The 24,672-nt window shown below is 35.8% G+C and overlaps 1 protein-coding gene across 2 annotated transcripts in view; it reads left to right on the forward strand.

Annotated features, from left to right (window-relative positions):
• The window catches only part of ADAMTS6 (ADAM metallopeptidase with thrombospondin type 1 motif 6), a 140,239-nt gene that overhangs the window by 34,806 nt on the left and 80,761 nt on the right, over positions 1-24,672 (forward strand). For both annotated transcript variants that reach the window (XM_058826222.1, XM_058826223.1), the window contains exons 7-8: positions 20,726-20,769; positions 24,107-24,212. In XM_058826222.1, coding sequence (XP_058682205.1) covers positions 20,726-20,769; positions 24,107-24,212 — 150 coding nt within the window. The remainder of the gene's footprint in view (positions 1-20,725; positions 20,770-24,106; positions 24,213-24,672) is intronic.

Consider the following 24,672-nt stretch of genomic DNA (forward strand, 5'->3'; position numbering starts at 1 on the left):
TGCCCACGCTGCTCTGGATGCAGCCCAGGACACGTTTGGCTCTCTGGGCTGGGAGTGCCCATGGCTGGGTCATGTCCAGCCTCTCACCAGCACCCCCAAGTACTTTTCAGGGATACTTGATTCATTCTTCATCCCTCCTGTATTTGTGCTTGGCGTTGCCTCAACCCACATGTCTAAGACCTCCCCACTCATTAACAGCAGTCTGTCTCCTTTCCTTTTAATTGCCTTAGGTTGAGACAGGCCATTTTCTTCTTCCAAAAGGGCAAACCTCCCTTCTCCTAACCTGACATGTATTTGTTGTAATGTCTTTTACATAATTGGTGTGAAGAGTTTCACTTATATATGATTAAACTTACCAAAACCAAACAAATTCCTTTACTGCCACTTGCCTTTATAGTGGAAAGATCTGGAATAACAGTAATTTAGTTAAAATTACCAAATCGATACTGGTCTGCTAAGGAAGACCTTGCCTTATATTTCATTCTACCATGCATGCTGTGGTAGCTCTGTTGAAAAAGATGTCCATGTCTGTCATGGACTGCAAAACAAGGACTGCGGTAGCAAAGTGCTTCCCTCTGGAAGTGAAGTGCAAGTTTGTGACTAGCTGAAGAACCTGAACATTCATAAATCCATAGGACTTGATGAGATACACCTCAGAGTCCTGAGAGAGTTGGCCAGTTGTGCCAGTCAGGTGAAGTACCTGGTGAGTAGAAAAAGGTCCCCCTTGACCAGTGTAGTGGCCTTTTACAGGGGAGTGACTACACGAGTGGATAAGGGAAGAGCTAAGGATGTCATTTATCTGGACCTTGTAAAGCCTTTGACCTGGTCTTTTACAACATCCTTCTTGCTACACTGGGGAGATGGATTTGAGGGGTGTACTGTTCAGTGGATAAAGAATTGGTTGGATGATTTCATCCAGAGGAGGGGGAGTGGTCAGTGTCTCAGAGTTCTGATGGACACCAGTGACAAGTGGTGCCCTCAGGGGTCCACCGTTATTTAATGTTATTTAATATCTTTGACAATGACATAGACAAAGAGACTGAATGCACCCTCAGCAGATTTGCAGCTGACCCCAAACTGAGTGTTGCAGTTGACACACCTGAAGGATGGGATGCCATCCAGAGGGCCCTGGACAAGCTGGAAAAGTGGACCTATGTGAAGATCAAAGGATCCAACAAGGCCAATTACAAGGTGCTGCACCTGGGTTGCGACAACCCCAGTATCAACACAGGCTGGGGAATGAAGGGATTGTGAGCAGTGCTTGCCAAGAGGGACTTGGGGCTGGATGAAAAGCTGGACATGATCCAGCAATGTGCACTTACCTTCCAGAAGACCAAATATGCTCTGGGTGGCATCAAAAAGATGTGGGCAGCAGGTTGATAGAGGTGATTCTGCTGCTGTGCTCTGCTCTTTAAGATATCATGGGGAGTATTGTATCCAGCTCTGAGGTCCTCAGCACAGGAAGAACAGGAGTGAGTTCAGACACAGACCATTAAGATGACTAGAGGAATTGAAAACCTCTCCTGTGAGGAAAAGCTAAGACGTTATTTATCCTGTAAAGACAATGCCCCAGTCAGACCTTATCGTATCCTTCTAGTAGCTAAAAGGAGACTATGAGAGCTGGAGATAGACTTTTTATGAGAGCATGTAGTGATAGGGCAAGGGGGAATAGTTTTAAAATGAAAGAGAGTAGATTTATGTTAGATACATGGAAGAGATTCTTCCTCACTGTGGTTAGGTACTGGGAACAGGTTGCACAGAGATGTATTCGATGCCACATCCCTGGAGATATTCAAGGCCAGCTTGCACCTTGAACAATCTGATCTATTGGAAGGGCTCCCTGCTGAGGGTGGTGGGATTGGAACTAGATGATCTTTATGGTCCCCTCCAATCCAAATCATTGTGTAGTCTCTAAAGCAGACATCAGTGTTCACTGCGAACACAGGGTGATTGCTTAGGATGGATATGGCTGAGTAGAGACACACAGTTTCTATTGCTCTGGATCCCAGAAAGAGTCTCCAAAAACTCAGTGCTGCATTGATGTCCTCTATAGCAAAGATGATATGTATTGACAGCACTACAAGAAGGAAGCAAAATTACTTCTGTATCTGCTGTGCATCAATGCATGTCCTCCTATCCTGCTTTCTCCTTCCTAAGTCTTCGCAACCTTGATTTTGGAAATTAGGGAAAATTGTTGGAGTGTGTGGAGCACAGGAAATCATACCAAGTCAATGCAATCCAGAAAGAGAATGGTTGCCTCTCAATACTAGGCCAAAAAAAGAAGTCCGTAATCATATAAGTAATAGTATTTTTATGAAAATGTGCATTTGGATAAAGTATATTGAAGAACTCAGTTTGTTGGTAAGTAACATAATTTATGTAATCTACCAAAAATATCTTACTCCTTTTCAACTGTCATTTTGCCCTTACTATGTTAGAGCATATATTGTTGTTAGGAACTATGTCTGTTTTATATGCTGAAATCAAGCTGAGAAATTACTGTTTTTCAGTACTGTACATTCCCTGAGCACTATATGAGACATAATTTTATAGTTGCTCTCTACCCAAAATCCTGATGATCTCCTACTCCATGCATCTGTTTTTTTCCAAATAGTTACCAAGTAATTTCCTGTTACATTTGGTGAGGTTAAATCCAAGAATGCCAGCTCATGATTGCTTCATATTTCAAATACAGTTTTTTAAGGAAACTTTAGAAACATGGTCAGATTTCTGAAGTCTTGCTTTCCACAGATGAAATTTTTTGATTTTTTTTTTTTTAAATAGCCATCATAAAGCTGTAGTTTATTATACTTGAGTAGACTACCATCTGTGTGCATTTGAATGTGTTTTCCCACTAAGACAGTAAAACACAAGTGAGGCGAGTTATTTGAAAAATGAAACCAGGGAGGTGAAAAAGTTGAAATCGAACATTATACAAGTATCGTCTTCATAGAGATTTTAAGTTTGACAAAGGTTCCAGTAAGGCAGTTTACCATTGTTTTACTATGCTGTATTGGAGAACAAAATTTAAGATTTACCTATGACCTTTAAAGAGACATTGACAGTGCAATTTGTGCTCCATTTCTAGTAGTTTTCACTGACCAGATTTCAGGTGTGTATATTATACTTAGCAAATATATAAAGCACAGGAGGAATTAGTCCACAAGCATCCAGAACTAATCACTTGTGTTACACAATTTAAGTTAAAGGATTTGAAATCTGTACACAAATAATATTCTGCTATACTTGGCAAAGAGTGAGAAACAGAACACACTAAGAGGTTATATACTTTTCTTTGACTACTGCATGTGTTACTAGAAGTAGTTAATTTTGCTAAAAGTATGCTTCAGGTTAATTATCAACAAGTTTATCAATCCAAAGGTCAAATAAATTCAGAATATCTTCTGTAACTGTTTCTTTATGTTTTTAGTTTTTATTATTTTGTCCTCCAACATAGTTATACTCAACACCAGAATCTTATATGAAGGAAAATAAAAAGGCATAAAGGCCTTTTTCAGGTGTCACTTTGAGTATCTTCATTTCTGTGTCCAAATATGAGGGTTTTTAAAGAGGCAGAATATTCAGAAATTGGTGTCTTTTACTTGGAAAGTAAAACTCCTAGGTTATCTAGAAATAGAGAACTTAGAACCTATTCAGATATATTTTAAGTATTAATTCAGCTGAAACACTAGCCTGCTGAGAACACAGAATCACCATCATATAAATTGTGGCAGTATTTCAAAATAAAAAGATGAGATTTTCAATAGGAGAAAGAAGGCACTTAAGTATTGCTTTTAAAACTTCTTTTCTGTTTCATGACAAAAATAGGATTTGCTGGTTGTGTTATAATTAAGTTATTGCCTCAGTAGATGGCACTCTTCCCTCTGAGTCACCAAGGTGCCTAGGTCATCTGCATTTAAGGTACCCTTTTTTTAAGATGCAGTATGGAATTAATCCTGACTCCAACTGGTCATTAGAACATGATTATCAGTTGTCATATTCTGACAAAATTTATGTTTAACTATTACATTATTACTTGTCTTAGTCTTTGCTATGGCTGCTTGATAGCATTTTTTTCTGTGTACTGCTGTGTGCATGTTAGTATTAAAATATTTGATATGCCCCCCATACATAAACTCCTCCACCCTTTACTCCTCAGCTTGCACTTAACAGGGCCCTATTGTCAAATCTTTAGTCACCTAAGTCTTATGATGTTGATAGTGTTCATGCCAAGGTGAAAATCTTCTGTGTGAAACTTACACATTCAGTTGTGTTGATACTCTGCACTCGTTGTATCCAAACAGGATCTCTTACCATGGGTTCTTACCTACTAAAATATCTGATTGTGCTGTTACAGGCATAAATGCAAATAACTTGTAAACCCTTTTAAATACTGAGTACAGTACTTAAATACATGCTTTTCACATTCACGTTATTGAAATACACTTGAAAATTTAATTTTACTGCCAGTGTGCTTGGGTCCTATAATGTTACTCAATTACTTACTTACTATAAAGTGTCAAAATTTTGACTGTTAAGTGCTTTTGTCCATGCCATGCCACAGATGTTTGTGTTCCCTGAACCCATAGCAAAAAGAGAAAGTGGACTTCACTATCTCTTTGTTGTTCTTAGTACTTATGCCAAAGACACTGTACTTTTATACCATCCACAGACTTCTACACCCTGTGCTTTTTCTTCTAGCTGTTTATATAGCAGATTAGGGTAGTCTGTAGTCTTCTGGTCTTGTTCAGCCTCGTCATTGAAAAACAATATCCACACCTTATTCATGCTTTTTCTCTACTTTCTACATTAAGAGAATTCAGCAAGTTACAGATAAAAATACCAGACTTAGAAATACGCCCATATTGTAATGCTGCTCATTCTGTTTTATGATACAGATTTGAAATAGCATTATTGGACACCTCCAAAGATTTTTGGTTTGTGGTGGTTTTTTTTTTGCTTGCTTGTGTTTTTTTGTTTAGTTTAGTTTGGGTTTTTGTTGGTTTTGGTTTGGTGGGTTTTTTGTTTTTTGGTTTTTTTTTTTTTGACAGAGCAGCTAAATCAGGAAAGACAATCTTCAGCTTTTTATAGTATACACTATATAGTATACTGAGACCTTCCACAAAGCAAAAAAGATTGCTATATGTTTATTTTTTATAATTATGCTTAAAATGCATGTTCTGCTGTTTCTCATGGATTTAGTTTTACTCTTTAATTGGAGTCTTTCTTTTTCTTTGGAATCTGGTAAAATGAAAAGATAAATCTTCATCAGCCTCCAAAACAAATTACAATTAAGGTGTGCTCCCCTGATGTTTTGTGATGTTTTGTTCTTCATACCTATGATACATATTCTCAACCAGCAATCTGTGGCTGGTTTAGTAAAAGCCATCATCTGTCTGCCCCTGGGATTGGTGATCTGTTACATGGTGAGTACTGAGGAGTAGATTCTCCCAGAATCAAATTTATTTTTGTGGTGACTTTGAAAGCAGAATCATTATTTTGTGCCCTTTCCTGCTTTAATGCTCTTTTAATGCACTATCAGTCACAACTTACATTTTTTTCCATTTTTTTCTTGCTTTCTCTAGAACCATAGATTAGATTTAGACTTTTAGAGAGTATTACATTTCTATATTCTAGGTTTCTAGATTCTTCTCTGCCTGTCCCTTGCCAAACAAATTTTCATGTGACTTGAAATAATTAATTTCAAAAACATGGTTTTTCTGCCCAAGCCCTTCTTGGGCAAACAGATTATCCTTATTATGTCCCCACAGCCTAAGTCCACAACAATTTTTAATCAATACTTTCATGAGTTTTCAGATTTTGACAGCTTACTGTTAGTCTGCAGTCTGAGTTTTTGTGCATGTGGTATTGCAGCTTGCTGGGAAGATATACTTGTGTCCTGGGTACTGCAGAAAAAAGAGTTTTCTACATATGTGCACTTGCAATCATTGTGACTTTCATAATTTGGAGTTGAAAGCTTTTTATTATCTCTCAGAACATACTTGTCATTCAGGACAATTCTCTGGGTAATCATTATAATTAGTATTTCTCCAAGTAGAAGAAGATATATGTCCATATTACAGAAGTTGCTACAGTGACTGACATAGCAATCAAACTGCATGAATCTATTAATGATTTTTAAGTTTTGTATCAGTCTTGGAGGGATTGTGAAAACACTTGCTCTGTCATTACAGGTACTAAAACAGGTCTGTGGATAGTTAGAGAGAATTTTTTTCCCATGTAAAAGCAAGTTATTATTAGTTCTTAGGAGTAAGAGATTTAATTGAAAGTACTTAAATATCTAGAAACAAGAAAACATGAAATATTGCATTGTTTCAAGTCAAATACTTAATTATTTTTTCCCTGGTTTTAATTCTAACCCTTGCTGCCTGCCTCTCCTCCACCTTCGCCCCTCTCACTCCCCCCCAAAAAAGTGATTTTCAAAAGAGTGAGATGATTTCTTATCTTTCATTTTTTAAAAAAATTGAAAATGTTGTAAGTAACATATCTTAGCGGTGAGATGTAATTCTGGTAGTCTGGAATTTGTGTAACCTTACTAGTTACTCACTCACAAATGATAAAATTTTGGAACTCTTAGTAATAGCTTTAGATTCAGGATAAGACTAACTGGAGTGTCAGATCCTGGTCAGTCTAATGGCAAAGGAAGACTATTCAAATCATTTAACTAAAATATTTTTTCATATGTTTGTATTCTTTCTGATGTTGAGACATAACTCCTAAGTGACTTCCAGTTTTACATGTTTTGGAGTTTTAAGTACATGTTGACCAACGTGGCTTTTCTGGGAAGACTCCTAGATCTACATAGAGTAACACTCATGCCAGAGAAATATAAGAGTCTGTGTAATAGTTAGACATATAAGTAACTTAATAGGAAGGTACCAACAACATAACAGAAGTTAGCTTAGTCCACAAAGCTGACTGTTTCACTGTCAATAAGCTGAGAGTTAACACAGTCGTGATCTTGGAGGACAAGATGCCTTAAGGTCAGAGCAGGATAGAAACTGCCAAAATGTGGGTTTTTTATTTTTTTTTTTGTTTTTTTGGGGGGGTTTTTTGGGTTTTTTTTTTTTGTTTTTTTCCATATGGCCAGTTACAAAACTTTGTTTTAAAATTAGCTTTGTACTGAGTTGCAGAAGAATGTCTATCTGGTACTGCTGTTTGAATCAAATCGCTGCTGTAGGTATTTGTAATATTATGTTAGGACATCAGGTGTAAATTATTAAAGTCAGTATTTTTGTTATTTCTGAACATTTTGTTCAGGTTGTGCTCTGAAAACTGTAGAACTTGTATTTTTGGGAGCTGATAACATTCAGCTTCCAAATGTATGTGATTCTTTTTCAGACCTTTTAAGATGGCTCTTTGGATAGCACTGAGGTTGCATTTGGATTACCTTCAAACTACTTCAGCCAGGCCCATGTAAATCTCTCATTTATTACTCTCAGCAGCTTGAGAAAGGGAGTGCTAAGTGATTGGATAAATAGGCAGGAAGAGGTACAGGCAGTTCCTTAGCTTGCACATTAATTTAGCTGTAATGAAAGGTATTTGCTTATATTGTTATTTTAGGACAGTTAGTCCTGCTTAGAAATTGCGAGGTCATAAGTAATGCTGACAAATGTTCATTGTCCAGATTCTTTCAGAAGAAATTTCTACCCTATGAGCTCTTTCAACCACCTGCCAAGCAGGGTGAAATATGTTATGCAATTCTGAACAGTGTGTTTGGAATCAGTAAAGAACAAGAAACTGTACTTCAAATACTAGCAAAACCAAGGAATTTTTCAGATGCGTGAAGTGCAATCTGTTAGGCTATGGAAGTGTTTGTCGGTCTTTGACCAAGAGAAGCTATTTCATTTTAGTCACATTTTGGCTATGATTGTTAATTATTTAGTGGTTAAAAAAACCAAGCATAAAACAATAGCTTTAGTATGAGATGCACTTGGTCAGGAGAATTGTGATGGTTTGCAATTCTATTTTTGGTTATGTCTTGAGTCAATTAAGCAGATTGTTTGGCAGTCCAAAAAACTTTCTTCCTGTATGTGTCCCTTCCTAAAAATGGCATTCTAAGTAGTATGGTGCTGTGCTAGAGGTAGTAACTTCACTGAAACATCTCTACCTTCATTACTGGAAAGAAACTCTTTTCCTGCATATTCTCTGAAGTAGCTCAACAACTTAAACAGATTCATAAATATTAATTTTATAAAAAAATTTAACTAATAAAAATAACATTTTAATTCAGATTTTTTGCTTTAGGCTTTTACAAGTTAGAATCATAGAATAATATAATAATTAAGGAATGAAAAGACATTTAAGATTATCAAGTCCAACTGTCAATCCAGCATCTCCACCAATAAACGATATTTTCAAGTTTCATACTCACATGTGTTTTGAACACTTTCAGAGATAGTGATTCCACAACTTCCCTGAGCAGCTTGTTCCAATGCTTTACAACCATGTTCTCTGAAAAAAAATGTTTCCTAATATGTAATCCAAACCTCCCCTGGCGCAATTTAAGACTATTTCCCCTCATCATGTCACTTGTTGCCTGGAAGAAGAGGCTGACCCTCACCTGTCTGCAATTTCCTTTCAGGCAGTGTAGGGAGTGATAAGGTCTCCCCTGAGTCTCCTTTTTCCGGGGCTAAACACCCCCAGCTCCCTCAGCTGCTCCTCACAGCACTTGTGCTCCAGACCCTGCCCCAGCTCCCCTGCCCTTCTCTGGACTCACTCCAGCCCCTCAGTGTCTTTCCTGCACTCAGGGCCCAGAACTGGACACAGCACTCGAGGTGTGGCCTCACCAGTGCCCAGGACAGGGGGACAATCCCTGCCCTGCTCCTGCTGGCCACACTATTGCTGATCCAGGCCAGGATGCCATTGGCCTTCTTGGCCACCTGGGCACAGCCTGGCTCATGTTCAGCTGCTGCCACCAGCACCCCCAGCTCCTTTCAGCCACTCTGCCCCAGCCTGTGGAGCTGCCTGGGGTTGTTGTGACCTAAGAGTAGAACTTGGCATTTTTCCTTTCTTGACCTCACACCACTGGCCTCAGCCCATGATCCAGCCTGCCCAGATCCCTCTGCAGAGCCTTCCTGCCCTCCTGCAGATCTGCACTCCCACCCAGCTTGATTTCATCTGTGAACTTGCAGAGTTTATACACATAATTGATAAAGCTGTTTAACAAGACTGGCCCCAACAGAGTCCTGAGGAACACCATATGTTTTTTTCCAGGTTCTTCCAAGCAAAAGTGGGAATTTGATTAAAGTATTTATATTTGTAAATTACTTGTATTTATTGAACAAAGCTTGACAATAATAAAAACACTAAAATAACTTAAACTGAACAAATGAGAACCAGACTACTTTACAAAACAGAAATTACAGTTCATAAATTAAAAAGAAAATCAAATAGTGGTAGGTTCCTACATGTTATCCAACCTCTTCTAAAGCATCCTTAAAAGCATCTAAATTGATGCTTCCTTTACTATACATTTGGGGAGGAGTTATGTGTTTTAGTTCAATAACCTTACATAAATGAAACTAATAATTAAAAAAAATAATAATTTTGTGATCTTAATGCAGTGAAATTCTCCCCATTTTTTCAGCCACAATTGAAATAAACATTTTCTTGGATGTGAATTTTTCTTGTTTGTAGATCTTATGGCATTTACCTGGCATTATTTATAAATCATTATTTAGCTACATTAAATTATAAAATTTACTGAAGCAAAAAGGAGTAAGGCATGCTTATTTTCCTTTCAGCTTGAATCACCTGGATTTCCTACAGGTAGTGTTTTGGGCAGTTGTGCTGGAATTGCAGAAGAGAATATACTTTACAGAACAATGTCAGGTGTTTAAAACTTCACAGTCAACTAACTGGGGAATGAAGTTCAAGAGGTTTCATGTGTAGTTGATTGGAAGATGTAGAACAGTTCCAACTCAAAGTGGAATGGAGAGGGAGCCTCTTCCCCCAGTTTTCTGTACTGATAAAAAAAATAATACTATACAGTAACTATCATTCTAATGATGCTTCCATTTTGAGTAATGTCATTTACTTTCCAAGTAATATTCTGAAGAGTTGTATTATAATGCAATATTTATTTTTTCATGATTATTAATTAAATTATATGAAGATTTTTAGATCACACCTTAGAATCTATTGGATTCAGTGGATTCAGTCCAAAAGGGACCTCTGGAGGTCCTCAGTCCAATCTTATCCCCTAAGTAGGGTGAGCTACGAGATCAAACTAGGTTTCACAAGAATTTACCCAGTCAAATCTTGCAAAACCTTTTTGGACAGACCACTTTACTACTTGACTGCCCTCATGGGGATAAAGGTTCTCCTTAGAGACAGCCAAAATTTCTGCTCAGCATTTAAATTTTTATAAAACTTGTGGGAATAATTACTTTAATAGTCTCATGGTAATATGCAGTATGTGGTAAAAAATGAAGCAGAAGTTCAGGTCAATTTTAATATGAAAGAGTAGATTGTCAATTAAAAAAAAATAACAGAACTTTTCTTTCCTAATATCTATAGAGGCTACCAAACTAGTTTTGGAAATGAAATGTAAGTGTTTTCAGAAAAGAGAAAAGTGGCTAAATACTTGGTGGGCTTAATAAATGAAATGAAGAGGAATTTATTAATTTATTTTCCCACTTCAAGGTAGGCTTGAATAATGTATGGAAGGTTTAAACCAAAGGAATCACTGAGAAATTCCTTTTGACAATCATGTAGTTTTAATAGCATAGGTTGAAGAATTAAAATACAGAGAAAAAGTCCTGACATGTGCATCCCTTTGCAAGATAGTTCACAGTTTCTGAAGCCCGTTTTCTTTCGTAGCTAGTTCTGTGGTTCTTGTTTGTTTGTTTGTTTTGTTGTTTTGTTTGTTTGTTTGTTTTTTTTTTGTCAGGAGTAATAAAACAAATTGCACCAGCTTCACTTTCACATTCAGAAGTAAAGATGCATGCCTGCAGACAGCCTGGATAGATACAGTTGACTAATCCTAACTTGTATACAATAAGAGTAATGTGATATAATAAGAGTTGTGAGGAGCCACTGCTGTGTAAGTCAGTTAATGTTCTCATGACATCCATTCATTCATTTCAACAGTTTGTTGCTGTTGTCATTAAAATGATTTGTAAAAAACAAGTTAGACAGAAAATGATAATAGATGCTTCTACAAACTTTTTTTATCTTCAACAGAGCTAATATTTTTTCCTGGCTTGTATTACATGGAAAAGAAGATGAAACAAAGATTTGCATGCAATTCTGAATTGTATGGGTTCTGCTTTTCATACAGATACACTTCAAAGATCCATGTGAAGTGTTTGTATACCATTTGCCAGCCTCTTTTAAAAAATACAGAAAATCAAATGAAGTTCCTTCTGGTCTTAAAATGGCAGGCTGATGTACTCTAACAAACTAGGATGAGATTTCTGACATATTTTTCTTCTTGTAAACTTGTGTATTTCTTTTAAATTGATCTTCTTTGTTAGAACAGTCTTTGCTTCTGCTGCCATTTCTTTCTGTCACTCTATGTATTTCTTTTCCTTTCAGTTCACAACCAGACCACAGAATATGTCAGCTTAAAACTTTGTTGGCTGTATTTTGCATGTCATCTGGAAAACTACCGCAGATGTCCAGCACTCAATTGGCTTTGCGTCGTTCTTTAAGCAATCAGATCAAATTGTTTGCTGACATTTTTTGAAGAGGAGAAATCCTTTACTGTAATTTAGTAACACATGCTTATAGAAAATTCTCTGAATTTGTAAAATATATTACTGCAAGTATGCTCCTAAGACAAAAAATTCTTTTAATTCTAGTCAGGGTTAAAAATCATTAGGGTGGAATGACTGTCTGCTTGTTTTTCACCTTTAGAAGCCAGCAAATAAACTTTACGGCATTGGCTGAAGAAGGTTCTAATTACTGCATTAAGCTACCGAAATTTAGCTCTTTGTGTAAATATAACTTTGTGATTCTTTAATTGAGCCCAAGCACAGGGTGTACAGTTCTTATTATTTTCAGGAAAAATAAGTTGTGACAGTATATGTATGAGAATTTCAATCTTTTTCTCTGAAATTTTGTACAAATATCAACCAGAAGTAGCAAAAAACAACACTCTTCCTGTTATTGGATAATGATTATTTTTCTGAGAACATTTGGACTACATGTCCAAAGTATACATTGTTAATCCAACAAATTAAATGTATTAAAGATTATTGGGAAAAGAATAAAGAACCCTGTTAGGCTGTTGATTAAACTGGGCATGGTATGCCTAGATCTTGAATAGTTTGAATCACTCCGGCCTTCTCATCTGAAAAGGTTTTCACAACTGGAGAAGAGAAGCAAGTATGACTGAAAAATCTGTGACTTTCTTTACAAGGAATGACTAAATTGAGGACTCTCTTACTTGGGGAAGTAAACTTTTGGAGAAGTCAGATCTGGGACAACACTACAGTGGTCTAACCACTTACAAGATTGTATGGCATAAAGGAGGAAAATAATCATTCATAGCACCTTTCAGCACAAAAACTTGAGGCTGTCTAGAAAATATAGAAGAAGAAAGACTCAAAACCAGGAGAAGGGAGGCAGCCTTTTTAATGCAAGGTTTAGCTAATGTTGAAACTTGGCAAATCACTTTATGGAAGCTGGACATACAGGTTGAAAGGTTGGCTAGGCATGTTCACAGAAGAAAAATCCATTGAAAGTACTAAATACACAGAAGCACATCTGTCTCAAAAATTCTGAGCCAAAAATAGTTGGGGGAGTATGGGTATAATTGACATTTTATGCTTGCAGTGGTGTTATTCTTTCTTGGGCCTTCTCTTAGTTCGTTTTGAAGGCAGGGTATTGGGATAGTGGAATCTGTGGTCTGGCCCATGTTGCAATTCTTAGGTTCTTCTGTAGCAGGTGTGGTCCATCATCCTAATGAACTGCTATTCTCTACAGCCAGTGCTTAGTCTTTTATGCCATATGCAGTGTGAGTAAGGGTAAATAAAGTGGAATTTTGTGTATAAAGATATGTGATCTTCTCAGAGATTGTAAACTAATTGTTTACAATATTCAGAAAATTAGGGAAAAAAAGCATACCCGAAGTAAAATCATAGAAAGAAATCACAGAAAAACTTAGAGATTAAAAAAACTTATCTAATTTATTTCTGTAGAACAGAGCTAAAACTTGGTTAGTAATCATAGCTGTTAGCTGTGTTTCCCTTCTGCCCGAGGTCTAGACTAGTTGCTTCCTATTTTCTGCTGTGTGGCAGAATGCCCCCAACCACACCTATGTAATTAGTTTTGCTAGCTTTCCTTTTCCCCAGACTTGGTTGCTTTAGCACAGTCTAAAAAAACGTTACCCTACAAGCTGCTTGACCTGTTCAGTGTCAAAATGTCCTTTGAAAGAAAGCTTTATGTATTAGTTGCTGGACTTATCATGAATGACAGAGAAATTATTAGCAGCGTACTTAGAATAGATAGATAGAAATTTCTGGTTTACTCTCTAGCCCAGTTTGAGCTAGCTGCATCTGTGTAACTCCATCTAAATTTTTGATTAATACTAGGAATGCAATAAAAGTTTCAAACACTTTTGAGGTTCACCAAACAACAAATCAAATTATTTCCTACACTCTGGTGACAGTGCAAATGCTGACTCTCTAAATTATCCCTGAATATTATTGAAGTCATCATTGTCACAGAGGTAGGTGGCTCTACATTTCTGATAGTATTTGTGTATTTTTTGGTGTGGATCAGGAGTTACCTTGAGTGTCCAAAGGGCACTAATAATAATACTGATTGTGATAAACTTGCAACTGCTATTCTATGGTTACATTGCCAAAATTTTGACTACAAATGACAGTTTTAATTTTTTTTCCCCAGAACTGTGTGGGTTTTTTTGGTTTTTTTTGGTTTGTTTTTTTTTTTTGGTTTTTTTTTTTTTTACTTTTTTAACTGCACTTGCAGTTTAGAGAAAAGTAGTATGGAAGTGTTTCATTTACAGTGCAATTATTTAAAAAATTTATATAAGTCAGGAGAACTAGAACTTACAGCAACAATAGTTTTTCTGGCTGTAACTCAGAATTTATCCACCCAAGCTAAGTATCAGAACAAAGTCCAATAGAGACAGACTTTGGTTGTCTATGGCAGCATTAAAGACAAGGAAAACTAATAATAGCAAAAGCTGTTTCTGATGAGTGATGTGTAACACGTATGTTATTCTTTTCATTCATTGGTTTAAATAGCTCTTTTTGGTTTGAGGTTTTTGAGGAAGGAACCAAATAAGACATTTTTTATTTTAGGGCAGAATGCTGTTGTGGTGTACCACGTTCTGAAAGGCAAAGGATAGCTGCAGTAAAGCTTTTAGAAAGACATCAAAAATACTGTGTAGTAGAGAGTATTACTGTTGGTAACCTGTGCAAATCTAATGAATGACCAAATTATCTTAGGAGTTATTAATTCCATTGCGATTCTCTAGTATTAGTGACGTCCAGTTCTCTAGCACTAGTGACATTGTCTGCACTTGCAAAATGACCACTTTTTTAATATAGTCAAGTATATGTATTCCAAAAAAAAAAAAAGTGTGAAAGTATAAGCTAGTCACTCTTTTTTTTCTTTTTATGTTCCATACTTTAGAAATAGGAGTTGGAGTTGTCGTATAGCTTGATGGTTTTGATCCATTTAAGAGAAATCTGAGATTTCAGTCTGATCTGACAGCAGTTCAGTTTATAGTCATAAGTATTAGAACTAGGTTAATTTAATTTTTCAAAATAGGTATATTTTTTTTCTGGTCTTTTACCTTTATTCAAAAATGAAACATCTATGATTGGGTGCATAGAAAAATCATGTTGCATAGCATGAAGAATAAAAAGTAAAAAAATATGTAACTGTAGTGAACTTGTTAGCTTTATTATTGAGCAAGAGTGTGTGAGAAGGATAGTCCTTATTTAAAGAGCTTGTTCTTAAAACCTATAATTTAAAAGTGAATGTCAAAAAGTATAAATTGGTTTAAAAGTGAAAAATAAAATCTTGTTTGCAGTGATAACACGTCTGGGAAAACCCTCCATAAATGAAATTAATAAATATTACTAATATTAATATTTTGTAGTATTTATCTCTGCTTACTCTTAGTCAGGAAAGAATGAGTTCTTAGGATATTTTTATTTTTTGACAACCTTTTCAAGCAGATTAACTGGAAAATTGTCTAGTATTCTATACATGAAATAAGTGTTCACCTATCTGAAACTTATGAACATCTTCATGTCCAGTCATACATATTTGTTCATTTTTCCTAGTCTCAATTTTCTTAATTTTTTTTTTTTTTAAAACTTTTAAATTCCATCTATCTTGGGACGTTTTCCCTCAGTGATTTACTGTGACTGTATTTTGGTCTCCTAAACTCTTTCCCATTAAGAAATATTCCTTCAAAAGCTTGCTGGTAGCTTTCAGAGTAATTTTGGAGTAGTTTGATGTATGTGTAAGTTAGTATAAGAGGTAGAACTGCTGGTGTTTCATACTGATTTTGAACAGTTTGCTCTTCTAATAAGAGTTTTTATGCTTTACTCACTTACTGTACTTCAGTAAAGGATAATGTGTGGGTTATTTTTGTTGATTAATGAAATTCTTAGCACTGTATCTTGTACTAGTAGTCATGTACGTTTCCAGTCCTGTAACAGGTATATTTCTGTTTCAGTGTTAATTTGATGCAAATAGTCCCTTCTGGCACACTGGACATTTCTGGTAACATACAGCTAGCAATAATAGTGTTTTATAGAGACACTTTTCAGTTAATGGGCCAATTTGGATAATGAGGCTGCTACAAAGGGCAATGTTATTCTTGAATTTATAAATACACATTAACATGTAAGGAGAAATAATTAATTTTGCCTCTGTATCTACTACTGTTAATGCCACTGTTACAATAACTTTTTGAACTGTAATACACACACTTCAGAAAGTTTAAAAAGCCTGTGAGCGCACATGGTGGTAACAGAAGGCCCACAGTGTAACGGTACAATGCTGATGAATCCCATGTACTAATATAATTTAAAAGAAAATTTAGAAAGTGATTTCAAAGGGAAGCAGCTCTACTGAAACAGTGGGACTCAACTTTGCTGATAAAGGCATAACTCTATCCCCCAGACAGATACTGAAACAATTTGGGTTTTTTTCAGAATAAAGAAGAAGGGCTGAAGGCAATAAAAGAAAAATCAATTAAATTATAAGATGCGATCTCTGTCTCTGAAGTACCCTAAGCCACAGAGCTGGGGACTTCTATCAGGGAAGGTATGAGCTGTCCTGTTTTCTTTGCAAACACTCACAATTGACTGCTGTGGAGGGAGAGGCAGATAACTGGGTAACCCAAGACGGTTTTTCTCAATTACACTCTAAACACTTTTTAATGTGAGATTGAACAACTTCTAAGGAGCGTTTTTTAACTTCTCTACCTTATAGAATAAATTGCTTACATTTTTATGCCAAGGGTGGGTGGAGGCATGATTGAATCATTGTGATGCTTTCTTATAATCAAATCCGTGAATTAGTATGTCTCTTTATTTTTATTTATTTTTATTTTTAATGTGGAATACATTTGCTACCATAGAATTCTGTGTGATCTACATAGCTGCACAGCTGCATGCATTAGGCCTCAAAACTGACAGTTTGCAGAGATCAGGAGGAATCTTTCTCCTTTCTCTGCAGTGTACCAGGAGACAAATGGCTGTATTCCCCTAAAGTGCCTGGGATTGGCTATAGCTGCAGATAACTTACCTGACAAGTTTGTGCAGTGCTTACAATATTCACAGAGAATTTGTCTTTCTTATCTTTTTGATTTAAGTGTCCTATACAAATAATCAGGATCATGCCAGTCATCAGATTTGCAAAGGAAATGGATTTTTCTTCAGGTTAGAGTTACAGATAAGAGACACCTCTTGAAGCGATAGTCTGTAGCTTACATCTACACTAATACATTAAATAAACATGTCAGTGGCTTTTTTTATTGCACTGAGTATCACTGGCACAGGTCTTGTGTACACAATACTAAACTGGTTTCTCAAAAACCAATTTGTTTTGTGTGTTTTGCCTGTTAATAATTGTGGCCATCTCCACAACTGTTCATGGGAATTCTTTGAGATCAGTTGTTCTCATGGGCCAAATCTTTGCAAGGAACATTTCTTAAAAAATTGTGATAGAGTTTTAAAACAGCTTGATAGTAGAATTTCAGTGTCTAGTGTGATCCCTTTCACTTTTTAATACAGTGTGCAAGTATATTTTAGCATGGTGCCTGTATATCCTGCCAAAAAAGAATTTTTACTTTTTGAAGTGTCCTGGTATGGTGCACTATCTCTTGCTGTTTGATCCATGGCATGACAGGAGTGTATTGCTGCTCCAGTCCTTGACCACCCTGTTGAACAGGGACTGGTCTGTCTATGCAGTTTCCTTCTGGCTGATGTGTCAGTCAGAGCTGTCAGTGACAGCTGTACATTCATCATGCATTTCCTGTCTGTCTGCTGCAGCTCTTCAGTAGCCCCACAGGAATGCCCAGCAGTCACAGGCCTCTTCCCCATCTGCCTCATGAAATGACTTCTGATTTCTTCAGGGCAGGCATGGCCATGTAATCAGCCATCTTCCCTCCTACCTCTTTTCTTTTCCACTTCCCCAGTGTAGTCACATTTCAGAGACACTGCACCCACTTTATTAGGAGTTATATGATCTTCATTTTTGGCTTGGGCACAGATTTTTCTTGGCTGTCTCAAAATGTTTCAAAATGATCTGGCTGCCATCTTATCTCAAGTTATTTACCTATGTGTTTTTTCATTCAGCTTTTATGTGGTGTCCCTCTTACACCGCCTGTCAATGAATTGAACCAAAATTTTTGTAGTTTGTCATAATTGTGACTGTTGTCATAATATTTAATGGTCAGTTGAGATAATTGTTGGCTTGAAAATCTACCTTTTGAGTCTTTTTAGCTCCTGAAGTATTTACTAGGCTTCTGGTGATCAAACTGCACCTTGTGCTGCATTTTTAGGTGTGGGCTTTTTGTTTTGTTTTGTTTGTGGGTTGCCCTTTTTTGGTTTTTTTCTTTTTTTTTTTCTTTTTTTTTTCCCCATAGCAATTAGACCTATCTAATCTCATGGGCAGTTGTGATGATTTGTATTTTCAGGAGTTTCTTGGCCTAAAATTACTATCTGTCAAGTATTACATCTGTAGTCTCCTGCATTTGGAACCCACCATCTGATAACTAAACGGATGCCTTGAAGGTTCAAAATAAAGTTAGAGGAAATGGTGTCAAAACAAAAAAGATAAGTTAGGCTGACTTTAAATCATATAGGGAAGCAAATGATGGAAGCAAGCAATTTGAATTAAGAATGCTGTGAGCTTTCAGCCAAATCAGAAGTAGAAACCATTCATATGAAAGAGTAAGATGAAATAATGGAGCTGGAAGATGACGTAGATAGAGTTAGTCATTGGACACTGAAAGTTGTTCAAAAGTTAATTTTTTTTTTCCTGGTAAACGGGTCTAGGAGAGTGTACGAATATCCTTACAGGAAATTAATCATTGTATATAAAATTTGAATATTTAGTGATGGCATATTTAGAACATATTACTACCCAGGTATATTCTTGAAAAAATAATTGGTGTATTAGAAAATAAAGTTATCTTTTCTTTAGTTTTATTATTTAAGCTTCATTGCCGACATATTTTCTTAAAAATACTAGCATGTGCATAATGAAGAACACACACTTCCCAGCAGAAACTGAAGAATACTGTGGTCTTTGTTTTTGGAAAAAAACAACAAACAGAAAAAAGGGACTTAATTCATATAATTCTCTCCTGTCACACTTCTTTGTGAAACTAAACTTTAGTTGAAGAGTAACTTCAGATTCATACCTGTAGGACAGTAAGTTGATTCAGGCCATAAGGCAAGTTTTCAGCTCTGCTGAAGTCAGTGACAACATTTTACTTGACTTGGGTGAAATTTGCTTTATTGTCAAGCATCTGTTTTATCTAAGGATGTATATCTTGAATTGTTTTTCCGTATTGCTGTTGGATATTAAAAAGCAGAAGACTTGTGTATTCCTGATACTTTTTTCCATTCAGTTCTCAACTACATTCTAAAGAATTTAGTTAGTGTTTTCTCACTAAATAAGACTGAGCCGTCTGCTTTCTCTGAGGAACAAATTTTGCTTGAACTTCAGTAGGATCTGTGTTCAGACATTGTCCTGAACACAGAAATAAGAAGTTTTGTTCCTTAATTATGTAAAAGGCAGGAAGTGTTTGGTAAAAATCCTTCTTTTGCTCTGAATCTGTGTTACCTTGAAACCTAGGGACATTTCAACGATTATATTCCAAGAGAAATAAGAGTTTTTTTTTTATAAGAATATTTTCTACAAGAATGCTGATTTGGTTACCTTCCCTCCTCCAGACAGCAAATGGGAAATCAGTGCACATTTAAACCACGTTGATGAAATTAGTGCACATGAACATTTAAATTCAAAATTATAGCTTGATCCCAGAAACTGCTACACACTCAATACCCTTTAAAAATCAAAGGAATTCCATGTGGTCACAGCAGTCTGCATGCATAGAGAGTTAGCTGGATTTGTTCCAAATTTTAAGCTTTGTTATTTTGTCCATGGATTTGGCTTGCAGACAGACCATAACTCTTTTAGCAGTGAAAGGTATATATCTGGTGATCAGACTCCTATGTGATAACAGACCTTACAGTATTTTTAACAGAAAATGTCTGGTGGCCTGAAATTAGTAACTATTTGGGTTTAAAACTAAAGCATAAAGATGGTATCTTTTCATATTCTTTTCTCACTTGCCTTTCTAAAGAGTAGAAATTATTCTGAAGCATATTATGCTTCAGAAATCAAGGAAATCACTATAAATCCTTATAAAAATCAATACCATTTTGGGAGTGTCCTTTTATCACTATCCATATTATCCATATTATAGGATTGCACATTCAAAATATGAAGGTGTAATTAATGAATTAACTGCAGCATGAGCATTGCTATTGTAAAAGCTATGCCTAAGAAAATGTTTTAATTTCATTGCTAGCTCCAGGTATTCACATATTAATTACACAAAAACTCGTTAGCTTCTGTATTTGAAAGATTGTATCTACAATGACAAACATTTTCCTTTAAAGAAATTTTTTAGCTTTTTGCAGAAATATTTTTAATTTTAGTTTGTTACCACATATTCTTGCACTATGATTATGGAAGGACAATGAGAAGGGCACTATAATGACAGTTCATAAGATGTTTTTTAAAAATGGTATAATAATTAAGATTTCAGTTTTTAAATTAGAATCAAAGTCTAATTTACACTTAATATTGTTTAGTTGGTAAGTGTGAGACTATAGGAGGCTAAATAAGTAAAACTTAGGGTTTAAGAGTCAGTAGCAGTCTATAGCCATGCTGCTGTAACTTCTTAACAGAATGGTAGACTGCTTTATGGAGCTAGTGATTACAAAGATCCACTTTAACCATTTTTTTCTTGCTGGCAGGTGTCCCACTGGCCTGAGGCCAGCGGCTGTGAGTGTACTGCAGCTTGTGGTTTACACCAGAGTGTAGAAAATGCCGACACCAGCTGGCTGCACATAATTAAACTGATTGCGGTCTGACAACTTGGACTATGATACAGATATGTGATAAATATACAAAGTATCTTACAAACGTGATTCACTGACATTCTTTATCTGCTTCTTTTTCTTAACAGATATGATATCTGCACTTATAAAAACAAGCCTTGTGGAACACTGGGTAAGATTATAAAGAGACATTTCAGCTCATATTTGCTGTTTCCTTGCTTTATACTTAGCTGTTGGTTTATTGACTGATTAGATCTTTTTAAGTTTGTACTTTAAAGATTTTGTAGTCTTATAAACATGAAAAATAAAAGATAATCTAGGTGAATTTTGGCTTTGATACATTGCTGGAAGTTTCATTTCTGTGAGCCGGTGCTGTGTATTTCATCTCTGACAGCTGTAGTTCTGATAAAACCTAGCAGATGACTCAATTTTACTTCTTACAGAAGAGAACGTGCTGTTTATTTCCATTTACTGGTGTCCATAATCTAGTTTAAAGAACAGACCTACCCCCATAAACCTTAAGAAATAAATGGACTTTGAGGTTTACAGTCTTGCTGTGTTGTACACGAGTACATCTTCGTATTTTTCCTTTCACAGACTTAGGAAAACATAGCACAGTGATAGAAAATACAACATTGAAACTACTTAAAACAGTGCTTTGACAATGGAGAAGTGCACATGGCAACCTTAGATTAAGGAGGAGGAGCTATTATTCTCTCCATACCTAAAAATGTGACCAGAAGTTATTTGCTAAAATAAATATCTATAGATGACCTCTTACTATAGGTTGTTGCCTCCAACGGTGCTTTAACATATAAAGGGAACATTATTCAAAGACTAATATAACACTTGTTCAGATTTTTTTTCGGTTTGCATCCTTTCATAAGCCTCTTTCTTGCAGGTGATTAAAGACAAAATTCTAATTCAGATAGTTCATATTATTAACACTTTTCCCAGTCAGGGTTTGTGATTGTATTTGCAGTGTCTTTCCCTATATTACTGTGTGCTTGATAGCCTTAACCCAAGTTGATTTTTTTCTGTCTCTTGCAAGTCTAGCAGAGGGGCGTAGTTTACATGGGGAAAGGTAACAGAATTTTGCCTGCTATAAATATAAACAATCCCACAGTATGCTTTAGTAAAAGGCAAATCATGCTGATAAATTTCTAAATGTAATTGATTTTATTTGACATTGGAGGTGATGACACTGAAGAGATGATGTCTTAGAAGTGGTTGTGCAAGCGTTAAAAAAAATGCATTCATGCATTCATGCATGAACTATTTGACACTTTTATGATACTTTTAACACAGATCATTAGTGTACTAGTCCTTACTCTGCCAGATTTTGGCATAAAGGCAAATTCTGCTTCACATGAATCCAGTGTAACAGAGGATAGATTTGGCAAATATTTCATTAAAAAAATGCTTAATTAAAAAAAAAATTAAAAATAAGAGTCATATATGCTATCAGTTCCAACTTACTGTTATAGGTGTCTTGGCAACAAAACCATGACAATTTTTCTGCTTTATAGGCATTGAATTGGAGAAAAGGCCCTGTAGGCCTCTTTTGCAAGGCATTTGATATGCTTGAGTCACACTGACATCCAATAACTAAAGTTAATCATATATATAAGGAGTATCTGAAAAAAAGTCACAGAGAGGTCTCAGCAGGTCAAAAGAAATCCGAATACTTACTATTCTAGGAAGACACAGAAGTAAAAGATTTCATGTAGCATCTGTATCCTATTTTAGACACCTGAAGCATGGAACCTTTCATGAAACCTCTTAGAAAAGATAGATCTCAAGCATATTGCAAATATGTGTGTTTGTGGCTTCAGTGAAGGACAAGTCCTTCTAAAGTCTGAGTGTCTGACTGAGTTCTTCATCTCTGTCACTTTCTGCAAGCATGGTATGGAGTTATATTACTCTGGTCTTCTAATTTGCTGAAGCAAGCCCTCAGTTATAAGACCTGAAGATGGAAATGACTTTATCATTCAAATATGGTGGACTTTGTAGGGGAACATGATAGTTTTATAGAAACGTATTGCCATGTTGTCTTCAGAATTTCTTCAATTGGAACAGCATGTCTGAACTGCAATTATTGCATTTTCTGCAGGTTCCACACTGCAAACTTTCCAGACACACATTGTCAGCTTTTGCCCATGCCAGTTTGGCTATCAGAGTAGTTTTGATGTGCCCAAACTAGATTTTTTTGGGAAGAAACATGGAAGACATAGACCTCAAATCCTCTATATGTGCCTGCAGGAGACTTGAGATCGCCTATGGGGCGTGTTCCCATGATACCCCTGCAATACTTTTTCCCTTCAGGAGGCTTTGAGCCACAAGCGGTACTCAGTGTACAGGATTCAACCAGCATGCAAAGATACACAAAGAGCTTCAACATCAGTGCTGCACTGCGTTGATTCACTCCTATGGCTTCAAATTAATTGCTAATGTGGACACAGCAGGAAACATTTGTCACATTATTGCTTCCTTACTGATAGTCCAAATAGAATAATTTGAAGTCTCTGCTCATATGAATAGTTTGCTTTCTCTCTTCTCCACTCCCTATTCCATTCCCCTCATCTCTCAACCAAAGTTAAGCTTTATCAATTTTTCTGGTTGTTATTTTTGGGGTTGTTTTGATTTTTTTTTTTTTTAATTTTATTTTTTTTATTTTCTTAATGTATATATGAGCTGGTAACTTCCTTAAAGAAAGGTTTGCTGCTTCCTTCAGATAAGAAATTCTAGGGGAGAAATACATTAAATAAACCTGATGTTTAAAGCTTTCTCTAAAGGCACTAAATTATGACTGCAGTATGTTCTGTAATAATCTGTTGCTGAAAAATGTGTAATATACAGAAGAACCATAGTCAGTAAATGCTAGTGGTATTCTCTCTCTGAAGGAAGTTTTTAAAAGCCCCTGTAACACAATAAGGATTTAATGCCAGGAGATGATAGGTGATAAATGGAAAAGACTTCCATGGTTAAATGCATGCTTGTTATTAACATGTCTCCTCTCTCTTCACTGATGCATTCAGTTTTGTTTTTTTAATTTTTTTTTAATGTACCATGTGAGGTTTTTCATAGCTAAAAAAGTTGCTTGTATGTTTTTATGAACCCACTAAACTTAAACAGATTTCTTTAGAAAAATAATGTGGATACATTTTGCTTTCTTCAGGCACAAGAATGTTAAAATAGAAATGCTTTCTTGAATTCCCTCTCCTGGCTCAAGTTACTAGGTGGTCCCAAGTTACCAGAAGTAAAATTTATAAATCTAACCCCTAGTCTAGACATTTTCCAGCACTGACTGCAGTTCAAAAAATATTAATGTCTAGCCGGCAAAGTGAAATTCCCCCCAGTGATTTTGCAAATGACTAGAAAGTTAACCTTTTGCCAACTGCTCCTTCTGTGCATAGAAGTTATTAAAAAGAATCCAGGCATTTATAACTAGGGCTTTTAAGACTGAAACACCTTGGCATGACCCTTTGTGTCTCCTTCTGTTTATTCAGGCTTGGCCTCTGTGGCTGGAATGTGTGAGCCTGAAAGGAGCTGCAGCATTAACGAAGACATTGGCCTAGGTTCAGCTTTTACCATTGCACATGAGATTGGTCACAAGTGAGTGAGTTTAAAATAAGAATACATTTTAATTTATCACCTTTTTAATATTAGTTAATAATCAATATAATTTTTTCCTGAATCATCTCTATTCTGATGTTCCATATTTTTGTATATGGTATTCATGAGTGGCATTACATTTTATTTAGTGTGTATTACCAGGGGCTTTAAATTTAGAACTGAAGACTCATTGTACCTACCCTTTGATTTCAGATTCCAGTTAAATCTCTCTTTTTGAGACTTGACTCACAACCTTCCTATTCTGTTTCATATTTTTAAATATTTGGCTTTGAAAATATATTCTCCCCCATTACTTTTTTCTGCCTTTCTTTATGAAAGAGAAATGGTTAAAAGGTAAAATTTTTTTGCTCTTTTTTATTTTGTCTTTAATATAATTGAAATTATCATTGAAACATTGATTCTGTTGTCAATATTCATATGCTTTAAGTTCTGTTTCACT

This window comes from Poecile atricapillus, chromosome Z (assembly GCF_030490865.1).
Source record: "Poecile atricapillus isolate bPoeAtr1 chromosome Z, bPoeAtr1.hap1, whole genome shotgun sequence".
Lineage (NCBI taxonomy): Eukaryota > Metazoa > Chordata > Aves > Passeriformes > Paridae > Poecile > Poecile atricapillus.